Genomic DNA, 14295 nt, shown 5'->3' with positions numbered 1-14295 from the left:
ATGGCTGTCCACATCAACTGTGTGTCATCTTTTTGCATAGTGCTTACTTCATCACGACTCATGGGTATATAGCCACTACTTTGGTTTAGTTTGGTTTGGCTTGACTTGTCTTGGACACTCGTCAATCTGTGCACCCACATGTGGATTCAAATATTTTTGTGTTCGAAGCCCAGAAACTGAGAAATGTACACCGCCTTTGACATAAATTTATTTTTGTGCAAACCCCATGATTCCACAAGTTGCAGTATATTTATATACATAATTATTATATTCTGCAGCATAATTTCTGTGTAAGAATGTTGAAGGTAAAGAAAGTAGAAATTATAAGAAGCCACTTCACGCAAAATTGGAATTGAAAATTTACAAGTGGAATTTTTTGTAGCTCAAATGGTTTTGTAAATTGTATGAGTGGAATCGCAATTCCAATCACTCCAGCAACTATTGTATGAGAATAAGCTTGATATTGTTGGCATTTTTTGGCTTAACATTCTCTTAATAACAATATTCTTGATTTGTTACTTTTATATACTACACATAAACACTCTTAAGTCCAAATTATTAGGTCTCTATTTTATTTTGAATATCTTAAAATAAATTCTTCTAAGAAAAGTCAAAAATTAAATTTCCAAAAATATTATGTACTTTTTTTAAAGTAAATTTTTATTTGGCGTAAATTGATCAACAAAATCAGGAAAGAAGCAAATTAGAATTAAGAGAATTCAAGTGGATGTTTAATTGTTCCACACAATCTAACAATATTATAGCGGCCAATTTGAAAAAAGCATAACAAGCAGAGGAGTTTAGTTCTATGGCGTGGATATATATTTGTTTTTGATAGATATGAGTGTTTTAAACATATAGTGTTTGCTCTATGATATGTAAACATATATGTTACTTATTGTCCATAAGGCAAAAATAAAATAAAGATTTAAAAAATCTTAAAAGTTCGAAACAATTCAATAGATTAAAACACAATTTTATTTCTTTTAGGGGAATCAAAAATCAAAACTCCAAAACACTCCCTTTAACATGATTTAGGCTTAGGTATTATTGAATTGATTTCAATTTCGGGTTGGGTTTGGGTATATGATTCTCTTATACAATAAAATTTCTGTTAGCAAAGAACACTTATTCATAATGATTGTTTAAGGATTTGATAATATATGGTCTTATCCTCACCTGCTTATGCTAAATATCCAATACAAAATAGTAAAATACCGATCAGGAATCTTAGCACTACTCTTATTGTTAGTTACCTTAAGTTCAATGGTGTATGAAAAGAACAAGCATATGAGAAGAATGCTGCTTAAATAAAGCACACATATTCTTCATATTCAACTCTTGGCAGATGGTGTAGCTTTCTATTTTTTTTTTTTTTTTTTAAATTTAGATTTGCTACAAACATCTTCCTCAAAACTATTCACATTTTCCTTTTTGATCTCTTTATTTCCCCTTTGTTCTTGGTTGTTTTGCTTTCAAATGGCATGTTTAGGTGTTTTGAACACGTGCATTTTGGTGGTTTTGCTAACTGCCTATTTGATTTTTTTTCTTCATAGACTAATTAATGATTCGAGTGCAAATTCCTTTTCTTTTCCCTCTTTTTAAAATGATTTTGATGCTAAATATTTCTTGATTTTTGATAAACTATAAAATAATTGAGACATACAACGATAGGAGGTACAAAAGAAATATCTTGATTTGGTGGCTGGAGCATGATTTGTGTAATGAGGTAGAATATTTACATTGTTTTTTGGGAGAGATGAGGCAGTATAAATTGGAAAAGTACTGTGTTAAAAAAAAAAATTCTGTCAAGAACCCTCTTTTTTCATGAATGCTTTCTTAAACATAAAATTATTTCCCCCCTTGCTTGTGGTTGTTGGTTATTTCAATAAAAATAAGGATATAAAATACCAGTCAAAAAACACATCACTTACTTCCCCAAAAAAAAAAAAAAAAAAGAAGAAGAAGAAAAGAAAGACATCACTTGGAAACATTAACACTTTATTAGAAAAATATGGTAAACAATTATGTGTGTTGCTTGCAAACACTTACAGCAGAGATATAGATGAGTATTGAACCATTTTTAAGAATTGCCTTGTTCCTCAAGCTCATTTCCTCCTTTGAGAGAAATTATGCTCTCAACATAAGTAATCATCTGCGTTGGTCGTCCATCAACTTGAAGATTAGTCATTTTTTGGGCCGAGGGATCATACAAGAGCAATTGCCTCTCATTATTTCTCAAAAACAAGCTTTCATTCTTCCAAAATCCTAGTGGTTTTTTAATTCCCATAAGAGGTCCAATAGTGAATAGCTTAGTCCAAGACTCCTTAACACCAAATTCAAGCAGTGACCAAATATAAAAACAATTCACCAATCGTTCTCTATCTTTACCAAAAGTAACTAGAGAAACCAATTCATTAAGCACAAAAAAAATTCTCCAAGTACCATTGGGATCCTCCAAATCACTATCTGGTAATGTTGTTGTTAGGAATGCCTCATTGCTCATATCAAATGATAAAATGCCCGGAAAGAAATCAGGGTCATCACCAATACTTGCACTCCAAGAAAACATCCCTTTCGTGTATGTCCTAATATAACTACAGTTTATAAAATGACTGGGCGCAGAAGTACTAACTGTTCTCCATGAACCAGTACTTAAGCAATATACCTCAGCTGCATAAAAAAAATTTATATCATAGAAATACAATTCAGGATCTGGGTCATAGGTTTCTAACAGGTTGACCACCTTGTAGTCATTAGTTTTGAAGTCGAAACCAAACCCAATATCTCTACTTAAGGCTCTACCTTGGGGGTAGGATATACCGGACTTGGGAACAACTTTTGTTTCATTTGTTGCTGGATTCCATAGAACAATATCTAAGCCACGAACATTAAGATCCAGACAAACGAGACCATTAATTGAGCTCACTATGTTAATAGCTGCATGGTTAGGAATACCAAAATACTGTGAAGGAACAGCTTGTGTTGACAATATTTCAAGAGATTCATATTGAAGCTTTGAGAAAACATGATCATTGGAAGATTTTTGGAGTTGGATAAGGAGGAAACCTGCGTTCCTGTTCTTGTTAGAGGTGGTCTGGTTGTGGAGAAGGTGCTTATTGATGAAGTTTTGAATATAAACTTTTTTTAAAAAAATTATTACTCTATATTTGAATATATTTCACACACCTGTGATATATATATTTTTTTTTAAACTAACACACACTAAATGCAATAGATTACTTATTTTCAAATCTTAAATTTTAGTTTCTTAAAAATTCATTCCTCTGTAACTTCACTAATAATAGATAAATTCAAATTTAAAAAGTTACATTAAACTCAAAATAAAAATAAAAATAAAAATAAAAATTCATTGCACGTGCAGAACTAGTATAATTAAATTAGTAGTAAATAAGAACACTGCCCTGCCTTGTTACAATCTTTGAAGAGCTTGAGATGGTGACATTTAAAAAAAAAAAAATTGATAAGGACGGTGAAGTATTCATCTCACCCCATATGTGCCAGTTGGACTCTTGATCTATCATGAATTGCCAGGTGCATTATCATAGTAATTACTTAATGCTGATGAGATAAAGATGACATATAAAGGAAATTTTCTTGGATTTCAAGAAATTATACACATCCAGTAGTCTATGTTCAATGAGATGTACCTGAACCAAATAAATGTTTTTTCTCAAAAATAAATAAACAAATAAATATCAACATAATTTTAAGTTCAAATGGACTCGATAAAAATAATAACACATTTTCCATGAAAAAACAAATAATTCTCAATATTAAAATGTAACTTTAAGTCATGACTTTTTCTTTTTTACAAGATAGAAATTCTACTATAACTTAATCTAAGTGTATATGTGTGTAAAGCTCCCTTCGAGAGACTTGAACCCCAGCCTTTGCCCCCCCCCCCAACACCTCACANTGAAAAAGAAACTTTTGACAAAGTTTAGAGACCAAAAATAGTATTTTACCCCTTTTTTTTGTAGTGTTTGTTACACACATTTTTTAACTGAAATCTTAAGTTGAAAACACATTCATTAGGTTCTTTGAGTTCAATTTCTAGATCTAGATCCATTCTCTTTTCTCGTTTTGATTCAATTTCATCCATTTTTCTTAAATTTTGGATTTTTTTATATGATGAGAATTGATCAGTTAGGGTTTTTTGAGTTTTGATTGCTTTTTCATGCATATGATTAAAATGGTTGCTATAATTGATTGAATGGACATATGAGATCTGTCCAGGTTGAATTTTCTCATTCTGTTGAGTTTTGCTGTTTCGTTTTGTTTTAGATTCGTAGATTTTGAGTTTGTGTTCAAAACACTTGCATGGCATTTGAATTTTGAGCTTTTTGATGGATTCATTGAGTTTTTTTGGACCTATATTGCTTTTTGAAAGTGGAATTTGACTTGGTTTTGATAATTGCTTTTGAAAATGAATGTTTCAGCTTGATAATTTTTTTTTTTTTTTGAAAAAAAAAAGAGTGCTTTCATAACTTGATTGAAAATTTAGTTACTCATAGTAATTAAAATAAAACACAAATAAAATAGAGAAAGGAATCATCATAATGTAAACATGGAGAAAAGTTACAAAAAAGCCACACGCGGCCGCCTCGACGTGCTACACCTTCATCCCTAGCCTCTATTTTCTCTCCACAGTTTTACAAATTGACAAGAGGTTTGTATATGAGAAGCCACTCCTAATACAAATCGAATTAGCCTACTTACCATTGCTTTGATTTGCTCATTTGTAATCCATCACATGCGGCTGACCTAAAGCCTTACTAGTAATTAGTAAAATCCTAGGATTGCCCAAAAGTAAGAACTCCCATCCCAAGTTCGTGTTTTGGTGAAGAAATAAGGTGGCCCATGTCAAACATGCAATCAAGCCCGTTGTACATCTCCTACTAAAGCAAACTATATATTTCCTTTTTTTTTTCTTTTTTTCTTTTTTATACTTTTTCTTCATGCTTTCCAGGTTCTTCAAGTTGGCTTAGCAATTGGCATAGCCCCCACTTTGCATGTAAATGCCTTACCTATAACACAACTATAATATATAATTAGTCACAAAATAACATAAAGTAAGGTCAAATATGTATATATGAGAGTTTGTTATTATCTATATTTCATGCACATCAATCTACTGAATATTGAAATAATAGAACATTGTTGTTTATGACATTTATTCAAATATAGATTATATATATATTATATATATAAACATGATTATATATAAGACATTTGAATTGATCTTTAAACTGCTTAATTACTTCAAATTGAATATAAAAAAGAATACTTAAAACTCATAAGTAAAGATGTAAATGAAATGGTGCGGATTCTCAAAAAACAAAAAACAAAAAAAAAAAAAAAAACAAAAAAAAAAAAAAAAAAAAAGAAATGGTGCGATTCAGTATTAATGAGGAGAATATTACCAAACTCCTAGCACTATTTAGTTATATTCTTTATTCGGTAGAGAATTTTTCATGTTATTCAAAATTATGAAGGAAAAAAAAAAAGCCATTCCATGCCATTGCCATGTGAGTCAATTGAAAATCTACTTTTGAAGAAGTACATCACGGTCTTTTTTTTTTTCTTTTTTTCTTTTTTTTTTAAAATATTTTTTGCTTACCACAAATAAAAGAAGATTGGTTTTTTGCTTACCACAAGTAAAAGAGGTTGATTTAATCAAAATTGTGAAGGTAATAATATTGAAACACAATATTCTTGACTAATAGGAAGATTGATTGGCTTTCTTTTTTCATGAACAAGTTATTAGATGATGCCATGTTGGGTACAAATCAGTACCAAATCCTTTGATTACCAAAAAAAAAACATATAATATGAAGTGCATCCTAACAACCATTGAATAAAGACAATTACTAACAATGGTTACAACTCATCCTCATTCATTAATCAATGGTTACAACTCATCCTCATTCATTCATTAATCAAGAACCAAGATTCACTACTAATATACATGAAAAGAAATTCCTTATAGATTGACTAGCAAAGCATTAAATTATGAAACCAAGTACCTGAGGTTGAAAGACTAACAGCCTTCATACAAGTTGTTCTATATGTTGAAAAACTAATCCCTTGCTTATGCTAAATAACCATGCAACTATTTATCCTAACTAACTTCCCAAATGGACCAAATTATCCCTATACATGAGAACTCAATTCCAACCATCAAAACAGTGTTCCCAACTTGCCAACACATATTAGAAACTATCAAGGAGGTGTTGTAGGAATACAGAACGAGATAGGTTGATCGGCACACAGCACTTTAAGTTAGAGCTTTTGTGTCGAATTGTCATTAGTGTCGTTCAGCACTGATATCTTGGACCAAAGTGTTGTTCAGCACTCTTGGTCAGGAACCCAATTTTCCAATTCCACCTTCATTCATCAAGTCAGCTTGAGTATTGGGTTGAGTTCCTTTCAAACTCCATAGAGACTAAAGTTCTCCTTCATGGCTCTCTCATCCAACCCAAATAATTTGAGAGAATCTTGTTCGGTTAAAAATCCCAAACAAAAACGAAGTTTTGAAGGAAAGTTAACTTGAGCATTTGCCTTTCTATTTTAGCTAGAGAAAAGTTAAAAATATTTTTTAATCATAAATTATTATAGATATATTTTCAAATGTTTGTGTGGGGCCCGTGGGCCTGATAACCTCGGCCCATCATATAGCAAGCCCAAGGCCCATGCCGAGGAGTGCAAGCTATTTCTGAGGAGAAGGGGGGGGAAGCCTACTTTCCTAGGACCAGGCCGAGGATACCTTGTCCTCGGCCTGACAAGGGTGGTTTTGGGGAGAGTTTAACCCCAAAGTAAATTGTCACTATCGCATTGAATGCACTCAACTAACCCCCCTGGCTGCATTAATGGGGAGGTAACCCTTTGACAGGATAACGTTGGTTAGAGCGAGCCACTTGAGTACCGATAAGGCCTCTGATGGGACGGACAACCAGAAGAAAAGCGAATAGATGATCAACAGATGGAAGCAGAAGATAGGAAGATGAAAACTATAAAAGAAGAGAGAGTAACCCCAAAAGAGGGGGGGGGGGGAAAGGCCAGAAGAAGGCTCCTCGGCCACAGGCCGAGGAGCTTTCCCTCATCTGTAAGAAAACCTTAGCCATTTTTTAATAGGAGCTTGGCATGGTGATCAACGGCCAGCACCTAAGCCTTTCAGCCACTCTCTATAAATTATGTATTGTTTGGCTTGTAGGCCGGGAACCTAACATTCAACTCAAATTGAGTCCTTACAATTGGCGCCGTCTGTGGGAAAGGATTAAGGTGCTGGCCGGTGCACCAGGTAAATATTCCAAGTTATAAGACTTTGATTCAGTAGACTGAATGAGAATAAAGTTGTAAGTTCTAAGTATTTGTTTTGCAGTAGATTGAATAAGATAAGAGTTCTAAATTTTAAGTATTTATTGCGCAAAAAAAAAAAAAAAAAAAAAAAAAAAAAAACGAAAGAGGAAAACAAAGATCTTGATATTATTAATTCAAACATAAACAAATTACATATTACAATCAGAGGCTCAGGTAAGCCTGTGTTACAAGGAAATTTACAAGCTAATAGCCACCTGCTATTCCTAGCTACTCCTACAATCAGAGGCCCAGGTGAAGCCGCCCCGGGGAGAACAGGAAGGAGGGAAGTGTCAACTCGTGCCTTTATTGGCATCAAAAGAATGGGAGAGCTTGACACGAGGTGGAGGAGGTGAAGGACAATCATGCCCTCAGGCCCCAACCACTCCTCTCGGCTGGGCAGTGCTGAAACAGAGAGAGAAGCAGACGCAGGGGCTCGGGGGTATCCTCCCCCATGATGTTCCCTCGATTCTCTCCGTTCTCTCGAGTGTTGGCCATTGGAGACGGCAACACTCGAGCACCGCCCATGAGGTGAATTCATGCGCCTTCCTCGTCGGGGTGTGCTCCGAGGAGAGACATGAGGTTTCTAGCAACACCCCTCTGGGATACCTCGAAGGGCACCATCAGGATTACGCCTAGACTCTGCCGCACCGAAAGCCAGTGGGGGCTGCGGGCATACCGGTTCTTTTCAGTCCCGGCGACAATTCCGGCGGGGTTATTAAAAGGACATGTGAGTTGGAAGAAGGTGTTTTGCTGTTTGTGCTGAGAGGTTCATGGGTTGTGGGGTAACATCTACTTACGTTTATATAGGGGATGAGAGTTTGGTGAGAATTAATTCGTGCAGAATTCGAAAAGGGTATTATCAGCCGGATCAGTAATGAAATCTCCAATTTCCAAGGAGGCCACGGACGGCTGGACTCGTGTCAGTTTACGAGGGCATTAATGAAGGCGCGTTTCGCGCACCGGAGCGTTGAGCGCGGAATACGAACAGACAGAAGGGCGAGTCATAAATGAAAAAGATGGGGCCTCGAGCTGGAGGCGAGTTAACGCCACGTGTAAAGATCATGGTCTGATGCAAAGAGTAAATCATTTCCAGTAAGCGATCTGAGGATAAAACTTCTACTTACAAAAAATACATATATATATAAATACAAAAAATGGAAGTGGTAGACAGAACCAGGTATTGCATGGTCCTCGGACCAACCTATGGAAAACTACACACACTGATTGTATCTAATATTTACAAAAAAATGGAAGTGGTAGACAGAACCAAGGTATTGCATGGTCCCGGACCCACTATGGAACTAAACATGATGTATCTTTCAAAAGGGAGCAAACATTCTACCAACTAGGTAAAACTACACACCTGATTGATCTAATATTTACAAAAAATGGAAGTGGTAGACAGAAACCAAGGTATTGCATGGTCCTCGACCCAAACCTATGGTAAAACTACACACACTGATTGTATCTAATATTTACAAAAAATGGAAGTGGTAGACAGAACCAAGGTATGCATGGTCCTCGGACCCAACTATGTAAAACTACACACACTGATTGTATCTAATATTTACAAAAAATGGAAGTGGTAGACAGAACCAAGGTATTGCATGGTCCTCGGACCAAACCTATGGTAAAACTACACACACACTGATTGTATCTAATATTTACAAAAAAATGGAAGAATGGAAGTGCTGGAACAGGATACAAGATTAATATTACAAACAAGGTAATGTGCAGGTATCAATGGTCCTCGGACCCAAACCTATGTTAAAACTACACACACTGATTGGTCTAATTAGGAATTCAAGTGGTAGTAGACGGCGGTTTGATGGTCTCGTGCCCAAACCTTTAAGCGTACAAAACTACACCACTATTTGTCTAAATTATAAGAAAATTGAAGTGGTAGACAGAACAAGGTAGCATGGTCCTCACCAAATCTATGGTAAATACATGATTCTAGATTATGCAAATTAGGTGTGTAGACAGAGCCATTTTGGTACCTTAACGACTTGGGCTCTTCTCCAATGATGTAAATTTAAGGCCGAGGCTAATTTAGAGCCAATCAGATTTTATTCTCACTTCTCTCTTCTCTCTTACTTATCTCCTCTTCTTGCTCTCTCTCTTTCTATTATTTTATTATGTTGTATGTAAAAATAAGAAATGAGATAATGTCATAATGTTAGGTATATTGTTAAATGAGTTGGTAAAATAAACTAAGTAATTTTTCAGAATGTAAAGTGGGTATTATTTTTAAAAAACTAGATGGGAATGCTCTTACCATATGAGTTATTCTTAATACAAGTGATAAATATTTCAGTCTCTTCATTTCCAACCATCGTAGTTTTACCATAAAGAAGCCCCACCATTTTATTGTGTCCCGAAGAAGCAGCCATAAGGATGGGTTTCATCGGATTCTCTCCCGTAGTAGCTATGTTGGGCAGGTCTCCATTTGTATCCCACAATAGCATCGCCCTGGCAATTTCCACATTTCCAACTGCAGCAGCGAAGTGCAAGGCAGTGGCCCCAATCTCATTTCTAGCTGTTAGAGACACATTTTCAGCTGTCATTAGGTTCTTGTCTCTCATCCACTTCAATAATTTAATAACAAACTCTTCCTGCTTTGCTGCAGCAGCAATATGAAGAGTGGTTTCTCCTTTTATACCAATACATCTTTGAATGCGTAGCATGCCCTCAATAGAATTCCAATCACCATTCCACGCAGCCAGATAAAGCCTCGTACGCTCTGTGGAGAGTGTACTGTCTGTTTCATCTGTAAGAGGAATTTCTTCTAATTAATTAGTAAAAATCATAGCTCAATGGAATAAAAATTTTCTATCTAATTCTTAGCGTTCTATTTTATACTCCAATATATATATATATATATATATATATTTTTTTTTTTTTTAATTTTCAAGGTAAATTATCATTTTTATCCCTGACATTTATAAAAGTTCATTTTTCGTCGTTAAAATTTCAATTTTTTTGTTCTTTACCTCTAATCTTTACAATACGTTCTACTTTTCATCCTTCTTCTATGACCGTTAGTTGACGTCCATAGCAACTTAATAGAGTGCTTATGTGGTATTTGACTTGGACCAAAATAATTTAATTTTAAAATTATAAACAGGTGGCATAGAATGGCACTTGTGGATTAAAATTTCTAGTGAGACAAAATTACCCACACAACCTTATCCAAATAACCTAGTCTCAAAAATCCCCTAATCTAAAACAGCCGATGCCACAGTCCCCTGGCCTCAATTGGCAACCCTAACTCGGAGACAGAATATCGGCAACAAAGTGTTCAAAAGGAACTCCCACCGCGATTATAGAGAAATCTACATGAAATTTTTGACCAAGACATGTGTATATGGGTACAGAGCTCGTTAAATCCATCGCCCACCAACAAATTTCAAACAATACAATAAGAAATGTGACAAAATTCAAACACAAATTCAGTATTAACTTCACTAAACTTGAAAAAAAGAAAAATCATCAACCCATTCACCCATATCAAAATTTGGCATACAGGGCCGGCCCTAGGCCTAGGCCAATTGGGCCATTACCTAGGGCCCCTACTAGAGAAAGGCCCCAAATTTTTTGGGGGCGGGGGGGGCAAAAATCTTTTTTTTTTTTTTTTTGGTAAATATTTTTGGGAGATATTAAAAGAATTTTAGTTTACATTTTTTTTTACTATTAAAAAGGCCCAAAGAATTAAGTAATGTTTGAGATAGAGATAAGACAAATTTAAATAAATAGGTCTTACAAATAGACACGTTACTAATCACAAGTAATTCAAATAGGAAAATATTAAAAATACTATAAATTTTACTACATAACTTTTTATTTATTTACTTATTTTTATACAAGATAAAAATTCTACTCTAGCCTATCTAGGTGTATATGTATATAACACTCCTTCCTAGAGATTCGAACATCAGCTCTTGCCCCCACACCCCACACCCCATAAGCACTTATACTTATAGAGTAACCACCGCGCTATGGGTGTGCGATGGTCTGTATAACTTTTATAATTTGATGTAACAATGAAAATGATAGGTGGACTTCAACAAACTATTGAATTTTGAATAAATTTTTGTGATTGGTGATATATCTTTGTAATTCTCATGTTATAAATTTTATAATTTCTCTAGCATTTTGTAAGCCTCATGTCACTGATCACATCCGTCACAATATTAATTTATAGTAAAATTTGTTATAATTTTAGCATTTTCTAAAAAAAAAAAAAAATCATATAGTAAAAAGAATTGATTTTAAAAAAATTATTATATAAAATGCTAGTTAAATATTATTTAAGTGATAACATAAAAACCTCATTTGAAAATTTCACCTTAGGCCTCTAAAATGTTTGGGCCAGCCCTGTTGGCATATCATGGGCCAATCTTCAAAAAAAAAAAAAAAGCAACTTTCATTCAAGACCAAAATAATAATTTCTAAGATACGTCCAAGAGAAACTTTCATTCAACCCAAACAAGCTAAGAATCCTCCAAAGATCCCTCTTTTACTCCGAACCAAACCAAGCAAGTCAATCTCTAAAATCCCTAGTGAATTTTCAACTAAACAAAAATAATTTCCTTCCTTAGAGACTTTCAAATAAGAAAAGGAATTGAGTTTTCTTCTGTGTGTAGCAAGAACGTTCAAATTTTTATGTTGCTTTAGTACCTGTTAGCTTCAACAACAAAGGGGTCTGCCTTTAAACTCTTCCTCATCGGTTGGGGTTGTCGATTGAGGCTAGTAGAACTATGGTGTTGGGGACCTTGGGTTCATAATTTCATATTTGGGGATTTTGAGATTAGGTTGTTTGGATCGAGTTGTGTGGGTATGAGGGTAATTTTGACCCACTGAAAACTTGAATCCCATGTGCCAAACGTTTGGTAAAGTTTAAGGGCGAAACAAACTTTTAAAATTCTAGAGACAAAAAAACAAACTTTTGTGAAAATTTTGTTCTTTTATAATGGAAAATGAAATTATGTATTACAAGTTGAAATTGGTGAAATATATAATGAGAATATGAAACACTTATAACAAGACATATGGTTTTTATTACATTGGTTAAGAATTTTGTGACTCAATTGGCATATTTTGATATTCCAACAAAAATATCTAGGATTGAAATCTCCCACTCCAACTATCGAATTACAAATTAAATAAATAAAAATATATTTATTATATTAAATGTATATAGTTTGAATGGAAAATTGATCTTAATTTTGAGAATGCATTCTCAAAGAAAAATTAATGATTACAGAATTTATTGGTAATATTTTAGTCAGAAATATGCATTCGTTAAGTACTCTTTGAATGCCTACACCACTAAACGGTGGGAAAGTAAAACATTTACCGTTATTTGAATTGACATTATTTATTGCCATTGCAACTTATCAATTAGCTTTTGTGTACCTGAAAAGGAAGATTTCAGTATTACATAGGAGGATCTGTCAAAAAGTATTACATAGGAGTATAAATTTTAAGATTGTGATGCATGACAAAATCTATGTGCGAGTTATTTACACAAACCAAATTAGCACGACAAGCACAAAGAGCACAAAGAGATAATTCTTATTTGTCAAAAAGGACAATCCCTATAATTATAACGGTTTGTACTTCTGGCCAACCATAATATTTTCTTTTCTTAATTGGGTATAATACTCTCGGCCCTTATAGCTTAATAATATTCTTTAGAGAATAATTTGTCAAAATTGCATTGTTTGAAAGTTAATTGAAAAATAACTCATCTCTTCATGGTTCTGCATGAAACTCGTATTTTGTAGAGAGAGTTTCATGTGAAGAGGCATGATCCACTTATTATTGAGACAAAAGCATTAATAGATCCCAGTTGAGACAGCATCCCATACTTTTTAGAATAGTATTGGCATTTCAAGACGTATGTCTACGTTTGGAACCACAATTTGACTCATTTCCTCCACTTTAAATACAAGGCCGTGGCCAAAGGCCTTGTAGCTGAATTGGCACCTCCCCATGCACAAAGTGCTTGGGGGTCAAGAGGGGAAAGGGTTCAAGCTACGGGGTTAGCAGCGTGTTGTAATTATTTCTAAAAAAAAAATACAGGGCCGTGGGGTATGATGTTAAATGTCATAAAAAATTTGAATATCTTCTTCATCACCAATTGGATTTGAGGTGGAGTGACATAACTCTTGATCCGACAGTTTAATTATTAGGTTTGTGTTTTAAGTCGAAAAATAAGTCATCATACACAACTCTTTTTTTTTTTTTTTAATACAAGATATAAATTCTACTCTAACTTAATCTAAGTGTATATGTGTGTAAAACTCCCTTCTAAAAACTTAAACTCTAGCCCTTCCCCACCTACCACACCTCACAAACACGATCATATAAGTGGAGTAATCATCACGCCAAAGGTGCACAATAGTATAAACAACTCTTTTCACAATAACAAAAAGTGGTAAGTTTTGAATAAGAGTTAATAAATTGATGTTAATGATGTATACATGTTAAATCAATAACATGCCCACTTTAAAGTAAATGAAATTTTAGGAAGATTAAAGTAATTTCACTTTTTCCTTAATTATCGAATAGTTTTAAAATTTTAATTTATCATGAAATGAAAAGAATATCTTTTTATTCCTAATCATTTTTTAAAATAACTTTTTCTCTTTTTCTAACAAAAAATCCTATCTCATGTTAAAACCAACACATATAATAATAGAGTAGTTCCTCTGTGACCACACCATTTGCCACAATTTTTATGACTACTTGATATGTTAGATTATGAATGATAGACAATCACTTTCAAATAGACTCATCACCTTTTTTTCCACCATATGAATTTTTCTAGAATTGATGATGTTTGTTTGTTGAAAAAAAAAAGTATTATCCGTAAGACTTCAAATCATGAAAAACTATCTTTGAAAA

The 14295-nt window shown here is 33.8% G+C and overlaps 1 protein-coding gene across 1 annotated transcript; it reads right to left on the bottom strand.

Moving 5' to 3' along the window:
• Positions 1 to 2083: 2083 nt before the first annotated feature.
• LOC111993479 (F-box protein CPR1) lies at positions 2084 to 12773 on the bottom strand. The gene is made up of 3 exons (XM_065761995.1): positions 12743 to 12773; positions 9662 to 10171; positions 2084 to 2940 (listed from the first exon to the last, which is right to left on the bottom strand). Exons 1-3 carry the CDS (start codon positions 12771 to 12773, stop codon positions 2084 to 2086), a joined length of 1398 nt encoding a protein of 465 aa, XP_065618067.1.
• Between the last annotated feature and the right edge of the window lie 1522 nt (positions 12774 to 14295).

This window comes from Quercus suber, unplaced genomic scaffold (genome assembly GCF_002906115.3).
Source record: "Quercus suber isolate HL8 unplaced genomic scaffold, Cork oak 2.0 scaffold_437, whole genome shotgun sequence".
NCBI classification, from domain to species: domain Eukaryota; kingdom Viridiplantae; phylum Streptophyta; class Magnoliopsida; order Fagales; family Fagaceae; genus Quercus; species Quercus suber.
Note: the sequence above shows the minus strand (reverse complement) of the source record. Positions and strands in the feature narration are given on the sequence as shown.